Below are 15,784 nucleotides of genomic sequence, written 5' to 3'. Positions count from 1 at the left end.
GTGGAAAGCAGGTATTACCTTCTTGCTCCCTTGGTGAGAAACAGTTCAATTATCCAGCAGGGGCTGGGGCAGATTTCAAATGGGGGAAGCCCTGGGAAATGCCTATTGCTCTCAGCACCCCAGGTCCTAGACGCTGCCTTAGGGACGGTCTACACATGGGCTTTTTGCACCGGTGTAACTAACTACATCAATGTAGCTACACCAGGGCAAACCCCTCATGTAGAAGCTTTTAAACCACTGTAATTCATGCTCAAACTGGGGCCTGGTCTACACTAAAACGTGAGGTTGACCCATGTACATTGCTTAGGAGGGTGAAAAATCCATCTCCCTGAGCGACTTAGTTAAGCCGACCTAACCCCCAGTGTAGACAGGGCTAGAATTCTTCCGTCGCCCTAGCTACCGCCTCTTGGAGACATGGATTTCCCATACCAATGGGAGAACCCCGCTCTAGCGTTTCAAGGATAGATGAGCCCTGGTTCACTCTAATCTGATAATTTACCATGTCAGACAAAACTGGTTTAAATGCATCTACGTTAGGGGTTTGCTTTGTAGTGACTAAATCATTTTTAGTTGAACTGTGGGCTGGTCTACTCTCTATTTTTGCACCAATTTAACTAAATCAGCAGAAAGATCTTTATACCAGTGAGACGTTTATATTGGAATAAATAGTATCTTCACAAGGGTATCTAGAGGGTTATAGCAATTTAACTACACTGGATTTTCTTCTGGAGGTGTCAGCTCAGATATACGTTTGTGTGCTAACTTTGACCAGTCTAATGCTCTAACAATGGAAGCACAGCCCCAGTGCAACAGATGGTGGGACGAGGTAGCTGCCCCAAGTACAATCCTGTCCAGGATTCCTGGTACTTAACTCAGGGGGCTAACTCATCCCACTGCCCATGCCAGAGAGCAGTTCTGTTTTTAGCATGCTAGCTTCATCAAAGCTAGAGCACGTACGGTCCCGAGCTAGAAATTACACCCCCAGTTCAAAGTGTAGACGTACCCCTAGTTAAATTGGTATAAAAACTGAGTTTCAGTGGAGCCCTGGGACAAGTTTGCTAACCAAGGCAAGCCCCTAGCTTCACTCAGTAGGAGCGGATTACAGAAAGCCCAACAGTTGAGGGTTAGTTTATAAAACAGGAGCACCCACCATTTTACTAAAGCCTCAGAAATCCCACAAGCATCTGCAGTTCGCTTTGTGTGTTAATTTTATTTTAAATATACTTTTGGTTCTGGAACCAGTGTTTGGACTTAACAGGATTAACTTTTTCTCGTTGGTGAACAATGATTTTCTGATGCTCTCTGCTTAATTCAACAATTTGTAGAATAGCCTCTGCTATTCCAGCCCTGTCCCCCTCCCCAAACTCTGTCAATGCCCCTCACCTGCACACCCCCTCCCGCTATCCCAGCCCTGGGCTCCCCACCCCACACACAGCTCTGCCAGGGCCCCTCACCCTTGACCAACAGCCTCCCTGATATCCCAGCCTGGGGCTCCCCACTCCCAACTCTGCCGATACCCCTCACTCCTAACTCTCAGGCTGGGTCTACACTACCCGTCTGAATCGGCGGGTAGAAATTGACCTCTCGGGGATCGATTTATTGCGTCCCGTTGGGACGCGACAATCGATCCCCGAATTGACGCTCTTACTCCACCAGCGGAGGTGGGAGTAAGCGCCGTCGACGGGAAGCCGCAGAGGTCGATTTTGCCGCCGTCCCTACAGCGGGGTAAGTCGGCTGCGATACATCGAATTCAGCTACGCTATTCGCGTAGCTGAATTTGCGTATCTTAAATCGACACCCCCCCCCGTAGTGTAGATGTAGCCTCAGCTGCCATGATGTTCCAGTTCTGCTCCTCCTAAAACAAGACTACCAGTTAAATTCAAAATCATGTGGGCCAAGGGAAAAGCAGGTATAAAACCACCACCAGGCTAGAATGGGAGCATTTTACACCACTCTGAGACTGCCCCCGTGTAAATGAGGAGGAGGATGCAGAGTTAGGCCGTTCATTAGCATGATAAAGTATTTAGGGGCTGCTGAAGGGTAAACGAAGCACAGAACCCTGTAGTGTTGGTCAGGGATAAATACACCCACCAGCATGGGGCTGTGCAATATGCTTGGCCTCAAATACACAGTTGGGGCTGGGTGCTCGGGGCTGGACCCCCGCATCCATTTGTCACTCCTGTCCCATTCAGGTGGCAAGTTGCTTTGCAGCACAGCGCCATCTCTGCTGCCCCTGGGTGAGGGACAATCCCTCCTCCTTGCCTTCCTGCTGAATCCTGGGCGGGATATTTCCTGTTGGGGACAGATGCTCCCTGGGACTCCGATCTCATCCCCTACTGTAGCCCGCAGTGTGGGGCCCACACGTGTTTCTCACTTAATTCAAGAGGAAATGTGCAGACGCAGGCGATGAAGGCCACTACCTGGATCTTTGCAGCCTCGGGCCTCCCGCTGGGGCTGCTCCCCAGAGGCGCGCGCCCGTGCGGGGGGGGCCTAGAGCTGGCACCCGGGGGGACCAGAGATCCTTGATCCGGGAAATCTGATCCCCCCGAGCTGACGGTGCCCGGGACCCTTTCTCCGGGCGAGCCCCCGGGGGCTCCTCAGCCACCGCCCAGCGGCGCACATGGAACCCGGGGGCGGTAGCTGCAGGCGGGGGTGGGGAAACCGAGGCACGGAGCGGGGACCCCGCTTGCCAGGAACAGAACCCAGGCGTCCCGGCTCTCCGCGCTCCCCCCCCCCCCCCCGGCTCGCTGGGCGCCCTTCCCGCTGCGGGCTGGGATTTGCACAGTCACGGCGCTGTGTGTCACCCGGGGGGAGGAGCAGCTGCTCCGCGTGTCTGAGTGGAGGAGAGGGCGGGACTATTTCCTGAGCTGCTGTGAGAGGCGGCGGAGGGAGACCGGTGGCTTGGCCGGGCTGTGCTGCAACTTTCTTCCAGTAGTTTCCATGCTAGGCCTCCCCCTCCCCCTGCACCCCATCTCCCCGGGGAACCCGCAGCAGCCCAGTGCCTGCCACTGCAGCACCGCAAGGGGGAGCCCTGGCGCAGGGGGAGCCTAGCTGGGGAGGGGCCCCCCTTGCTGCCCACTCCTCTTCCCAGTTACCCCCAAGCCTCCAAAGCTGCTCTGCAGCCTGATGACCACGGGGGAGGGAGCTGTGGCTACTCTCTTGGCACCTATTGAGCCCCCCAACCTCCTGCCAGCTCGGGGGAGAGGATGCCCCCCCAGGTGCTGGGACGCTGCACAGGGGAGGGGGGGGGCTCAGAAGGGGTGGGGGAAATGCCCCCCAGATTTACCCCACGTCCTAGCTATACTGGCACGTTACAGACTCATAATGAGATCAGCTCCCTGCTGCAGGAAGCCAGGCAGGCCGAGGTCTCAGAAGGGAGGACAGTATGGTCTAGTGATTAGAGCCAAGGGACAGGACTCCTGGCTCTGTCACCCATTCACTGTGTGACCTGGGGGCACCTCCCCACCCCCGGAACTCAGAGTCCCCCTCTGTAAAATGCTCCTGCTTGTAAAGCACTGAAAGGCCTGGGCTGCATGGTTTTTGCACTGATTTAATTATCTCCATCTTGATGCAACACCCTGGAGTGGCCTTAAATTGGTTTAAGCGTGTCCCTGCTAGGGAGCTGCCCTGATTTAATGACCTTGGTTTATCGGTGAAAAAAAACAAGCCCCTCCAACAGAAAATGCTAGATAAGGACAAACTATTGGAATAGAACCCAGGAGTCCTGACTCCCAGCCACCCCTGCTCTAACCACTAGACATCACTCCATTTGTCCAGACCTCGGCTTGTTTCCACACTTGCCTGTCTCTTTCCCTCCCTCGCTCCCGCTTTTGGTTTGTTTGCAAACACTCATTAACGTTAAGCTCCTGTTTCCAAAACAAACAAGAGAAAGGAGGGGAAGAAGAGGAGGGTGATGTCTGTCAGCTACCTGAGCCAGTAACTGCTGTCCTCCTTGGTGAACCAGTTTGGGCCTCAAAATGGGGTGGAAGGGGTTGTCTCTGAGTCATAACTTCCTCCCCACCCCCGAGGCTGGTAGTGCAGGGATCTCCCTCAGACACAGGATCTACCTACCCTTTGGCAACACCTGAATAGTTTGTCATGTCAATTAAGTCTCATTGAATGGAATTGCTTGCAGCTCTGGACCCCTCCCCATGGCACCACCTAGTGCCCAATCTCCAGTATGACAAGTATTTGCATTGCTGTGTTGCCAGCAGGGACCCGGCAGAAACACAACCGATGGCCCTGCAACAGGGAGGGACTGCGAACCTGGGACCCATGTAGTTGCCCTGGGGATCTCTGGGCTTCTCAGCCCCTCTGAACAGTGTGAATTGAGTAAAGGCGTCTCCACTGTGACTGGAGCACATTCCTCCCTGGTGGGGTCTGGCCACTGCAGATGGGGCGGGTGTAACCATGATCAATCCATCATGGCAGGGATTGATGCTGTGACCCAGTTTGGGTCCCATCCCCATCCACACTGGCTGGGCCACATCAGGGGGGAGCCACTTCAGTCACAATGCAGCCTCCACTGTAACAAACCTGACTGAGCAGGGGTTGCTCTGTGGCACCCCTCAAACCCCGTGCTGGGAAGTGGGGACAGGACTTAGAGCCTTCTGCTCCGTAAGGTCCAACCACAAGGAGAATCTCTGTTGCCAGAAGTATTGGGCCTCTGACCCTTGGGAGCAATTCCAACGCCATCCCATCGGGGGCAGCTCAGGGAAAGTGGGGACCAAGACTTATAGGAAGGGAAGGAAGTGCTTCCCGTTAGGGATGAGAGCACCCAGCAGACATGTGACAAACCGGAGAGCCTCACCTCTGGATTGAGGCAAATGTCACCATTGGGGTGATGATGGCTTTTCCAGAAACCCAAAGGAGAGCTGAGAACAGGGGTCAGCTGAGGAGACCCCGTGCACCACACTTCCGGTCTCTCCCAATGGGCTTCTCCTGCTTTTCTTGCAAGTTTCCAGTCTGCAGCTGGGCAGGTGCTACTCTGGAGAGACCCTGCTTCCCGAACAGGCAACAGGTAAGGGGGTACTGGAGCACCAATCAGCTTCATTTGGGCCAAACCCTTTGGAATCAGACAGCAAATGCCTATGAGGAGGCCAGAGTCCCCCACTGTTGGGGGTTTCCCCAGTTCCTCCCCCCCCCCGAGCATGTCCAGGGGGAGCCCTAGGCTGGAAGTGACCTTGTTAGTCTGGGATGGACACTCCTGGGGACCTAGGACAGGAGTATGTGTCCTCTGGCGGCCTCCTCACAGAGAGTGGAACTGATCTGAACCCAGCTGAGATGCCAGCACAACCCTGCCATGCCATCTCCACCCTGGATACATCCTGTCCTGTGGGAGGTTCCTCTGCCAGCTCAGCTGTCCCATCTCCAGACTGAATGCATGGTTACAGTGTCCGTAACCCTGGGACAGGTGGGTGGGGAGAGGTAGGAATGAGATGCCAGGGCAGGAAGGGAAACACAGGGGAATGGCTGGGACCTGGGGTTGGATGTCTGGTGTGTGTGTCCCCACCCTGGCTCCTCTCACACACAGGGCCCTTGTTTTCTGGCTTTAGGGAGACAGCAGCTCTTCTAGGGCTCAGGGCCATGGGTAGAATGACTGGATAACGTGACTGTTGTTACAAACCTGGCCGATGAGCTCACGATTCTGCCTGACTTTCCGGAGGCCATGGGCATGAGCTCTGTGCTGAGCCAGATGCAAACTGGGATATGCAGACCTCCAGGGACCCAGCACTGGAATAGTGTGTGGGGAGGGGGGATGGACTATAGGTCAGAGGTGAGGGGCATGGGCAAAGCTGTATGTTGGGAGCCCAGGGCTGGGATAGCAGTGGGGCTGCAGGTCAGGGGTGAAGGGCACTGGCAGAGCTGTGTGGGGAGCCCAGGGCTGGGATAGCAGGGGGGCTGCAGGTCAGGGGTGAGGGGCACTGGCAGAGCTGTGTGGGGAGCCCAGGGCTGGGATAGCAGGGGGGGCTGCAGGTCAGGGGTCAGGGGCACTGGCAGAGCTGTGTGAGGGGAGCCCAGGGCTGGGATAGCAGGGGGGCTGCAGGTCAGGGGTGAGGGGCACTGGCAGAGCTATGTGAGGGGAGCCCAGGGCTGGGATAGCAGGGGGGCTGCAGGTCAGGGGTGAGGGGCACTGGCAGAGCTATGTGAGGGGAGCCCAGGGCTGGGATAGCAGGGGGCTGCAGGTCAGGGGTGAGGGGCACGGGCAGAGCTGTGTGAGGGGAGCCCAGGGCTGGGATAGCCGGGGGGCTGCAGGTCAGGGGTGAGGGGCACTGGCAGAGCTATGTGAGGGGAGCCCAGGGCTGGGATAGCAGGGGGCTGCAGGTCAGGGGTGAGGGGCACTGGCAGAGCTGTGTGAAGGGAGCCCAGGGCTGGGATAGCAGGGGGGCTGCAGGTCAGGGGTGAGGGGCACTGGCAGAGTTGTGTGAGGGGAGCCCAGAGGGATAGCAGGGGGGCTGCAGGCAGGGCCGGCTCCAGGCACCAGCCCACCAAGCTTGTGCTTGGGGCGGCACCTGGAGGGGGGCGGCGCGGTGCTCCGACTCCGGCCGCCGGGGAGAGCGGAGCCCCGGCTGGGCTCTCCGGCACCCCCCGGCGCTCTGGCCACCACTCCGCCCTCCCCCCATCTCTCTGGCCACCGGGGAGAGCGGAGCTGCGGCAGGCTCGCCGCCCTCCCTCCGGCACTCTGGCCGCCGGGGAGAGTGGAGCCGCGGCGGGCTCTCCGCCCTCCACCCGGCGCTCTGGCCGCCACTCCGCCCTCCCCCCGGCGCTCTGGCCGCCGGGGAGAGCGGAGCCGCGGCGGGCTCTCCGCCCCCCCTCCGGCACTCTGGCCGCCGGGGAGAGCGGAGCCGCGGCTGGGCTCTCCGCCCTCCTCCCGGGGCTCCGGCCGCCAGCGGAGCCGCAGCAGGCTCGCCGCCCTCCCCCCGGCACTCTGGCCGGTTGGGGAGAGCAGCCTGCGGCCGGGCTCGGTGCCCTCCTCTGCCGCGCTGGGGGCGGGGGGCAGCGGGAGGCTTTTTTGCCTGGGGCGGCAAAAAAGCCAGAGCCGGCCCTGGCTGCAGGTCAGGGGTGAGGGGCACGGGCAGAGCTGTGTGAGGGGAGCCCAGAGGGATAGCAGGGGGGCTGCAGGTGAGGGGCACGGGCAGCGCTGTGTGGGAAGAATAGCAGCTCAGGTCAGTGTTGAGTGTATGTCACTCCTATTGTTCAGCTGGTTGGTGACCCCTGTGAATCATGTGTTCAGGGTGTGTACAGCACTAGGCAGACAAAAGCAGCCTTCACAAACCCCTATTGTAATGAGCCTCTCCTCAGCCCGCCTCCCCCCCCCCCCCCCCCGCTCCCAACAGTAAGGCCAAGGAGTGTGCCACAAAGCCTGCGGTCCCTCCAGCACAGGGCTGATGTATGGTGGGGTGTGAGTGGGGGTGGTCTTCAGGGCTGATGAGATGAACTATTGGGCCTTCGCTAGCAGGCTGCTGGGGCAGAGGCGGTGTCACCAGGGCTTACTCATCTGAAGGGAGGAAAGATCAGTGGCATAACCATCCCATGGGCCATTCACCCCCTCCATGGCTGTGATGTGTGTTTTGGGGACAGACCCAGACGCCTGCAGTACAGGGTATGGGCTTATCTACACTCGATTTTTCACACCCGAGCAAGATAGCTGGGTCAACATTACTTCTGAGTGCAGACCTGGCCTGCGGCTACATTAGTGGTTGTGATCCTGCTTTAACTGGAGGTCATTGCTAATGAATGCACAGCACCGAACACAACTGTGTGTACTAAGCTAGACATTCCAGGAATGTTTTGTCCAAGACACAAACAATTGTGGTTCACCCTAGGCTGGGACGATGGCACTCAATTAACTTGAGGTAACACAAATTCCCAAGGCTACGTCTACACTGCAATAGGAGGTGTGACTGCAGCTCGGCATGTGCCCCAGCCAGTTTGAATTTAGCGTGGCTAAGAAGAGCAGGTAGCTGCAGCAGCCTGGGTTTCAGCACAGCCTGCACCTGGGATATAGTCCCATCCAGAGCCTGCACCTGTGCGGCTGTGACTTCACTGCTAGGTTTGGTTGTGCTAGCTCACGTGAGTATCCCTCCGCGAGCTGCAATCCCACCTTCATTGGCTGTACACGTACCTCAGGGGAGAATCAAAGAGCAAATGCTGGGGGTTCTGCACAACTAGGTCTGGTGCCAGGGATAGTTGCTATCCTGGACATGGGTTACAGGCGGTGTAGATGGGGGGCATCAGTGGGCTATGCTAGTGTGAAGCTGGCATGTGTATGTGTGTGCCAGGGGCAGGTAGTCCTGGTGTTCAGAGGAACCATCGCTGTCCCTAGGAGCTGGGAGAATGTTTCTGGGGAAACTGCTTCCAGGAGAGGCAAAGGTGCAGGGATGCTGAGACAGGACAGGTTTCAGAGTAACAGCCGTGTTAGTCTGTATCCGCAAAAAGAAGAACAGGAGTACTTGTGGCACCTTAGAGACTAACAAATTTATTAGAGCATAAGCTTTCGTGGGCTACTGCCCACTTCTTCGGATGCAGTAGCCCACGAAAGCTTATGCTCTAATAAATTTGTTAGTCTCTAAGGTGCCACAAGTCCTCCTGTTCTTCTTTTTGAGACAGGACAGAACGCTGCAGTTCACTATTGTGGTCACTAGGTGGCGAAACAGCTCAGCCAATGCACCTGCCAGGGCAAGTTTTGCAGAATGGATTAGCTTAGCAACTCTCCAGCACCTCTCAGGGCATCAGACCCCAGCACCCCCACCCTGCCAGTACCGGCCCAGACCGCCGCCCCCCTAGCCTGCTCTCAGCACTCAAAGTACTGGCCATGTGTTCACATGCTGGGGATATGGTTGGGCAGGGCCGGCTCCAGGGTTTTGGCTGCCCCAAGCAGCCAAAACAAAAAAACAAAAAAACAAAAGCCGCAATCGTGATCGCGATCTGCGGCGGCAATTCAGCAGGAGGTCCTTCACTCCCAGGCGGAGTGAGGGACCATCCGCCGAATTGCCGCCGAATACCTGGACGTGCCGCCCCTCTCCGGAGCGGCCACACCAAGCACCTGCTTGAGAAGCTGGTGCCTGGAGCCGGCCCTGTGGTTGGGACCCCCTACCCCCTCACTGCCCATGGAGGCCCCACCCCCAGATGGGAACCCAAAGTGGGAGTGAGCTGAGTAGGGGTTGAGGAAGGAGACACCAAGATGTCTCCACACCAGCCCCCGGCCACGCTCAGCCCTGGGGGCCCGGCTCTGCTGGGGCCGACGCCTGTGGCTGAGGCCTGCGTGGTGCTCGCGCTCCCCTCCCCCAGTGGCGGCGTGGGAGTCAGTGGCAGACACACGAGGAGGCATGTTCACTCTTTGTATAGAAAATGGCAACTGTACAGATACATTTACAGAGACAAACGGGCCGGGCCCCCGCCCGCACCAAGGGGCACTCAGCCAGGCAAGGCCTCGCGGAACATGGGGTGGCTCGTGGCAGTGCTGTCCTGCATTGGTCTTCTCACTCTCTGGGCGCCCCCCACTGCTAGCGTGCCTGCTCCACTCCTGTACCACCTCCTGCTGGGGAAGGCAGGGACTGCCGCAGGGGGCAGATCAAAGTCTGGGGCAGTGCAAGCAGCTGGGGTGAATGGCACCTGGAGGGAGGTCAGGAGCAGGGGAAAGGCCAGGGCAGGAGAAGAGGAAGGAGGTGCAGTAATTGAGGCATCTGACAGGCACTCCAGCCACCTGGGCTCTATCTCCAGCCCTGCCCCAGTTCCCCATCTGGAGTCTGGGGTCATGACATTCCCTAGCTCGCGGGAGGGAGTGGGAAGGAATAAAGCCACAAATGTCTGAGAGGATCAGCAGCTATAGGGATGGGCAGCACACACGTATATAGGGGGGAGGGGGCAGGGGTGCAGTCTGCAGGGCTCCCCTTCCCTCAGCCAGGCATGGGGGTTAGTTCATTTCCCTTGCTGGGGGCAGGGGGAGAGAAACTGGACAAGGGTGAACTCTCCAGGGACCCCTTGAGAGGAGGCCGGGATGGGGAGAGCAAGTCACAAGCAGCCCCCAAGGGAGCAGTGACCTCAGGCACTCTCTTCTCTTCTGAGCCAAAGACCCCACACTTGGCGGGTGTGATATGAATTCGAGACAGGATCCTGACATCTGTGTGTGGGGAGAAAGTCACACAACACTGGGCAGGGGGAGATCTGTGTGTGCATGGGATCCAGCGGTCACACATAGTACGGGGGCACATGATGGCACACAAGTCCTGGAGCCATCACACAAGCCAGGGGTAGGGCAAAGTGACCCAGCCATAGGAGCCCCAAGCCATCCTCAGGGCAGGTGGAGGTCACCCCCCAGGTCACAGGACATAAGGTCTGCTAAGGCAGTGAGAGTTCATAGCAGTGCACAAGAGACGTCCCCCCCAGCACTGTAGCCTCTATGCGCTGGCCAGGGGATGAGAAGCTGAGCCAAGCATGGCCTCAGTGTCCATGCTGCCGCCCCACTAGATCACCACCCGGAAGAGGAAGGAGAACATGGCTCCCAGCGCCAGGCCCAGCGAGAGGAAAAATGCCATGATGGCTCCGGCCGTCTCAGCTTCGTGGTTGAGCACCTTCCTGGGGGAGGAGAGAAGCGTCAGCCCAGCGGCACTATGCACCAGCCCCCACCCTTGGTGGCTCCTGTCCTAAGCCCTTCTGCAGGAATCGGTGCCCTGCAGCTTCCCCACATCTCCCCCTCCATTCTCAGGGCTGAGGGGAAAGGGAAGGAGGACCTGGAATGAACTAGGAGTTGTCCTTGGGGAATGATCCTGCGCCACCCCCGTCAGAAGGACTAGGAGGGACCTAAAGGGCTTCTCAATGCGCACTTCAGCAGAACAATGTGGGAACTAGAGCAGGCAGGCTGCCCCCCCGTCTCTTCCCACCCTGCCTCCTGCTGTCCCAGCTCTAGGCTCCCCACACAGATGGGGAGACCAAGGCACAGAGCAGTTAAGATATTTCTGCTGGATGCCCCACCCCTTGTAGCAGAAATGGGTTGAGAACCCAGGTCTCCTGACTCCCAGATCCGTGCTTTAAACCCTGCTTGTAGGTCCGAGTGAGGGGTTGGGGCGATCCTGGGGCACACATAGGCTCTTCTCCCCGCCCTGTGGCCAGGGGAGCCAGGGCCCTTTAGAGACCAATTGTTCTATCGTCAGAAAGAAGCCTCAGGTGCCAGACAGGGAACAGTTTAGTCCAGTTTGCAAGGCCCCCCAAGGGCTGGGGTACGGACAGTGTAGGGAAGGAGGGGACAGGATGGCATGTAAGGGGGAGCAGCCTGCAAAGGGCCACCAATGGTGGCAGGCAGGCAGGAGGCCTGGGCTCCTTTCGCTCCACTGGGAATGCGCTCGGGGAGCGAGTTCATTGAACTGCCCAGCTGTTAGGCGTTGGAAAAGCACTGGCAGAGTGTATGTAGGCCCGGCCCAAGCAGTCGGTGGTGCTCTCATGCGCCCTCTGCTGGAACATGGCAGGAAGAGCAAAAGTCTGCGCTGAGGGTGGTGCTCAAACCAGGAGCACGTTTGTTTCAGGCTGTGTGAGGAATGGTGGGGCTGGGCCGGGGTGTCACACACACAGTCACACGGGATTGAAGCGGAGTCTGGGGTTGAGCTCGCGCTGTATGTGCAGCAGGGGGGCGGGGTTAGGAACCAGGCCGGCCAGGCTAGGAGCAGGGAGGAGCGCTGGAATGGCTGCCACTTGATAATCACACACACTGGTGATGGGGAGAGGGAAAGGGGGGCAGGAAGGGCACCTGCTTCTGGAAGGGAAGGGGGCCGAGGGGGTAGCCACAGTGAAGGGCAGGGAGGGTGCTGACTGCTTCCCGTCAGGGCTTCTCCACAGCAGTAATCCCATCCGCACACCCTGCTGGGATGAGTGCCCAGCTCTGAGTTATGGGCTCGTAAAAAGAACGCGCCTGCGAAGTGTCAGGCAAAGCGCCACACTGCAGCTCCCGGCGCCAGCATCCCCCCTGCCTTGACAGACTGCAGGCCACCCGGCTGAGCCCAGCAGCTCCCTGCGCTGGGGACGAGGCCGTGTCCCTGGCCGAGTGCTCTGCAGGGCCAGTCGCCTTTGGCTGCCTAGCTCTGGAGGCAGCTCTCCCCGCCCCCCCATCCAGGGATCAGCCCTGGCCCCTGTCGCTTTTACTCCTCTCTTAGGAGGCACAAGTCTGAGCTCAGCTCTGGGCTGTGGAGGAAGGAGAAGACTTGTGGCTGAAGCACAGGACTGGGAGCCAGGACACCTGGGTGGCCTGGGGTGAATCCCCCCCCCCATTTCTCCCTCTGTAACATGAGGAGAGTGATCCTAACCCACTGCACCAAGGCACTGGAGAAGCACCCATTAGATAGGGGAACCTCCAGTCCCTTCAGGATAAGGGGCTGTGCCCAGAGGCAGAATTGCCACCAGCCAGTACCCAGTGCAGCAGCATGGGCTGTTGCGTGGTAAGAGGTCCCTTGGGTCCCTTCCCCCCGCCTCAGGTCACACTCACTTGGGCCCAAAGCACATGCAGAGGCTGGCCAGGTAGCCATTGGAGACGGAGAAGAGGATGATGAAGCTGATGTACCAGGCGTCATGGTGGAAGAAAACGGGCATGTGGCTGCGGGGCTGCACGTTGCACAGCATGAAGAGGGGGATGAAGACTATGCGGGCAGCCACCATGAAGGGCAGGAGCCGGCTGTCTTTCCCGGGCTGAGAGAGAGAGAGAGAGAGAGAGAGAAAAACCCAGACCTATGAGTGGGTAGTGTGCCACAGGGCACCAGGGAACCAGGCAGGCGAGGGGTGTCTCCCCATGGCACCCGCAGGGCACTAAGGTGCATCCGACAGCAAGAGGTGAGGGTGGAGGGGGGAGCCACACTGGTAAGGGCTAGGAAGGAGCCTGTTGAGGGAGCTTCCCATTGTCCTACTCAACTCTAGGCCCCCCCTTCTAACCCAGGCAGCTCAGTGCGGTGCCTACCCACTCAAAGGGGGTGCTGATGAGTGACACGGGCTCCCTCTCTCTGCCCTGCAATGCCCTTTGCACTGCCTGCGCCCCCGATCAATGCGAATGTGGCTGGGGAGGACTGGAGTCACTGAGCTCCTGCGCTGGAGCTGCTGGCTTAGGCCCCAGGGAGAATAGCGGGGTCAGCAGGCAGGTCACTGGGACGCAGTCCCTGGCTCTTGCAACCCCTTCAGGCCCATTCCCTAGGACTGGGCTGGGACTCTTCCAGCCTGCTGACTCGTGCTGCTGGAGCGCTGGGCGGCGGCAGGAGCCAGAATGCTGAGCCAGGGTTCTGCAGAGTCAATAACTAACAGATGGAAAACAACAGGCTGAAGGCAGCTGTGAAAGCCCTGCACGCATGCAGCCCCACGCCCTCTCCTGAGGGGACAGCCATCCATGGGAAATGCCCGTACTTCGGGTCGGCTTTCACCAGCTCCCTGAACTCCCCTGCCCCATGCTCTCTGACCCCTGCCCCAGCTAGTGGCGGAGGCACTGGCTTGGCCAGTTTCTGGTCAGTCTCCCTTCTCCTGCCTGCTGAGTATGCAGGGGTGAGCCCTCCCAAGGGAACACTTCGGTTCTGGCTGGTACCTGCCCTGCTCAGTCCCTTCCCTTTGGCAGGTTCAGCGCAGAGTGGGACGCCCATCTTTGTCTTTCTCCAGCTGGGTGTGACAACGTGCCCCATGGACATGATGCTGGGACATCCCAGCTGCTCCTCTCAGTTCCACCTAGGCCTCTCCAGAGTGGTTGCAATGGGGTCACCCTAAGGTCCCTGAGCCAGGTTTCGCTGCCTGCGTCTGACACGAGCCTTCGTTGTCCCCTCAGCTCGGGACCCTGCAGGGCACATTGGGCTGGGCTGGCACGGCGGTGGGGCAGTCGTGGGCACAAAGTATGCTGCGGGATTGGGGCGGGCCAGTCGGCGGGTTTGTGGGCACAGCCAAAACCAGCGTCCTGTTGACTGAGCGGCCCCACCCCGGGAAAGGAGGGCCTCCGGCGGATCAGCCAGGCCAAACCACATGCAGCCACATCCGAGTTCCATAGAGCTGTTTTGGAACCATCTCCTGCCAGCGGGGATGTGGCCTGGCGAGGTAGCTCGGGGGCGAGGGCGAGGGCAGTCAGACGATGTGACCCCACTGCCGGGAGGGAGGTTCAGAGAGGCAGCTCCCAGCAGCAGGGGATCCTAGCTTGGCCAGGCCGGCTGGCTCAGACCGGACAGGCTCCCCGTTGTCTCATGCTGTCAAGAGTTTATTCAAACAAAACAGCCTGAACAGTAATGGGGGAAGCATTGTATGGGGCGTGGAGGAGGCAGGAAGGGCCAGAGACACATACTGGCTACGGGGGGTGTTTAGCCCTGCTCCTGCATTCTCAGTTCCCTGCTGCTGGCCGTGCCTGGAGGATGGCAGGTGGCAATTCCAGGGCAGAGTGGGTACAGGGCCAGACCCCAAAGCAAATGCCATAGAACTCCAGAGCTTCAATGGCACCATATGGGGCAGGCCCGAGGGGGCAAGAGAAAGAGACAGAGAGGGGCCAGGGAAGGGGCAGCCTTGGGCACTGCTGCCATGGAGGGGACTGTAGCCCATTTGGTGCCCTTTGTGAGCCCAGCCCTAGACTGCCTGCGAGCAGTGCAGCCCTCCCCGCTGCTCCTCCTCTGCCCCAGCCAGCTGTTTGTGTAGCAGCAGCCTGGGTTTGTTTACAAGGAGGCTGCAATTGAGGAGATGGTTTCCTCCAAGCCACACTGCCGGGAAAACAGCACCAAGGGAACGTCTAATTGGAACTGCACAGGATCCCGCCCCCGCTCCCATTCACCAGATCCCCTCTCGGACTTCTCCAGCACCTACCCATCTCTGAAGGGGAAACCTCCTTCCCGGCTGGAGACCCCTCAGCTCCATCCTCTCCCACCTCCTCCACACCCCAGCAGTGAACTGCTCTTCCCTTGGACCTAGCTCCCACTCAGACTTTATGCCAGAAAGGACCAGCACGATCATCCAGTCTGACCTCCTGCACGTCGCCGGCCACAGAACCTCGCCCATCCACTCCTGTGACAGGCCCCTAACCGCTGGCTGAGCTATTGATGTCCTCCAATCCTCATTTAAAGATTTCAAGTTACAGAGAACCCACTATTGACTCTAGATCAAACCCACAAATGATCCGTGCCCCAAGCTGCTGAGGAAGGAGAAATTCCCCAGGGTCTCTGCCAATCTGACCTGGGGGAAAATTCCTTCCCGACCCCAAATATGATGATCAGTTAGACCTTGAGCATGTGGGTGGGACCCACCAGCCAGACACCTGGGAAAGAATTCTCTGTAGTAACTCAGAGCCCCAGCTAGTGTCCCATGTCTGCCACTGGAGATATTTGCCAGCTGCCATCCCCACCCCTCCTGCCCTGTCACACACACACCCAGAGCAGCCCATCTGCTTCTGCTCCCTGGGCTCCTCCCTCCCAAGTAGCTGCTGCCCTCTGCACTCTCCACAAGGCAGCTGATGGCTTTCTGCCAGTACCACCTATGGGTCCCTTCTATGCCCTTGGCACCCTGCACCTCGCTTTTCTCTGGGCTCTCCACTTCTCTCCCTGCAGTACTTTGCTGCCCCCAGATGCTGGTGTCCCTCAGGGCACCATCCCCTTGCTTGCTAGCTCTCTCTGGGGTGCCAGTTACAGCCATTTCCCAGGGAGTTGGGAAAAGCGTGTCAGACTCAGCTGGGAAAACAGCCCAAATTCACAGTGCATTTAGCTTCCCCAGCCAAAAGAGACAGGACAGGATTCCAGGGGGACGGGCTCCCTACATCTCCATGACAGTCACCCCTGGCCCTTCCCTCGCACATACA

General features: G+C 58.8%; 1 protein-coding gene across 10 annotated transcripts in view; it reads right to left on the bottom strand.

Annotated features, from left to right (window-relative positions):
- Positions 1-9,327: 9,327 nt before the first annotated feature.
- The window catches only part of SLC29A1 (solute carrier family 29 member 1 (Augustine blood group)), a 57,144-nt gene continuing 50,687 nt past the window's right edge, over positions 9,328-15,784 (bottom strand). For all 10 annotated transcript variants that reach the window (XM_065589250.1, XM_005296323.5, XM_042848477.2 and 7 more), the window contains 2 exons: positions 12,476-12,675; positions 9,328-10,578 (listed from right to left, as the gene is read on the bottom strand). In XM_065589250.1, coding sequence (XP_065445322.1) covers positions 10,467-10,578; positions 12,476-12,675 — 312 coding nt within the window. In that variant the 3' untranslated portion in view covers positions 9,328-10,466. The remainder of the gene's footprint in view (positions 10,579-12,475; positions 12,676-15,784) is intronic.

This window comes from Chrysemys picta, chromosome 3, assembly GCF_011386835.1.
Source record: "Chrysemys picta bellii isolate R12L10 chromosome 3, ASM1138683v2, whole genome shotgun sequence".
Taxonomy (NCBI): domain Eukaryota; kingdom Metazoa; phylum Chordata; order Testudines; family Emydidae; genus Chrysemys; species Chrysemys picta.
The sequence above is the reverse complement of the archived record's forward strand: the minus strand, read 5'-3'. Positions and strand labels throughout refer to the sequence as shown.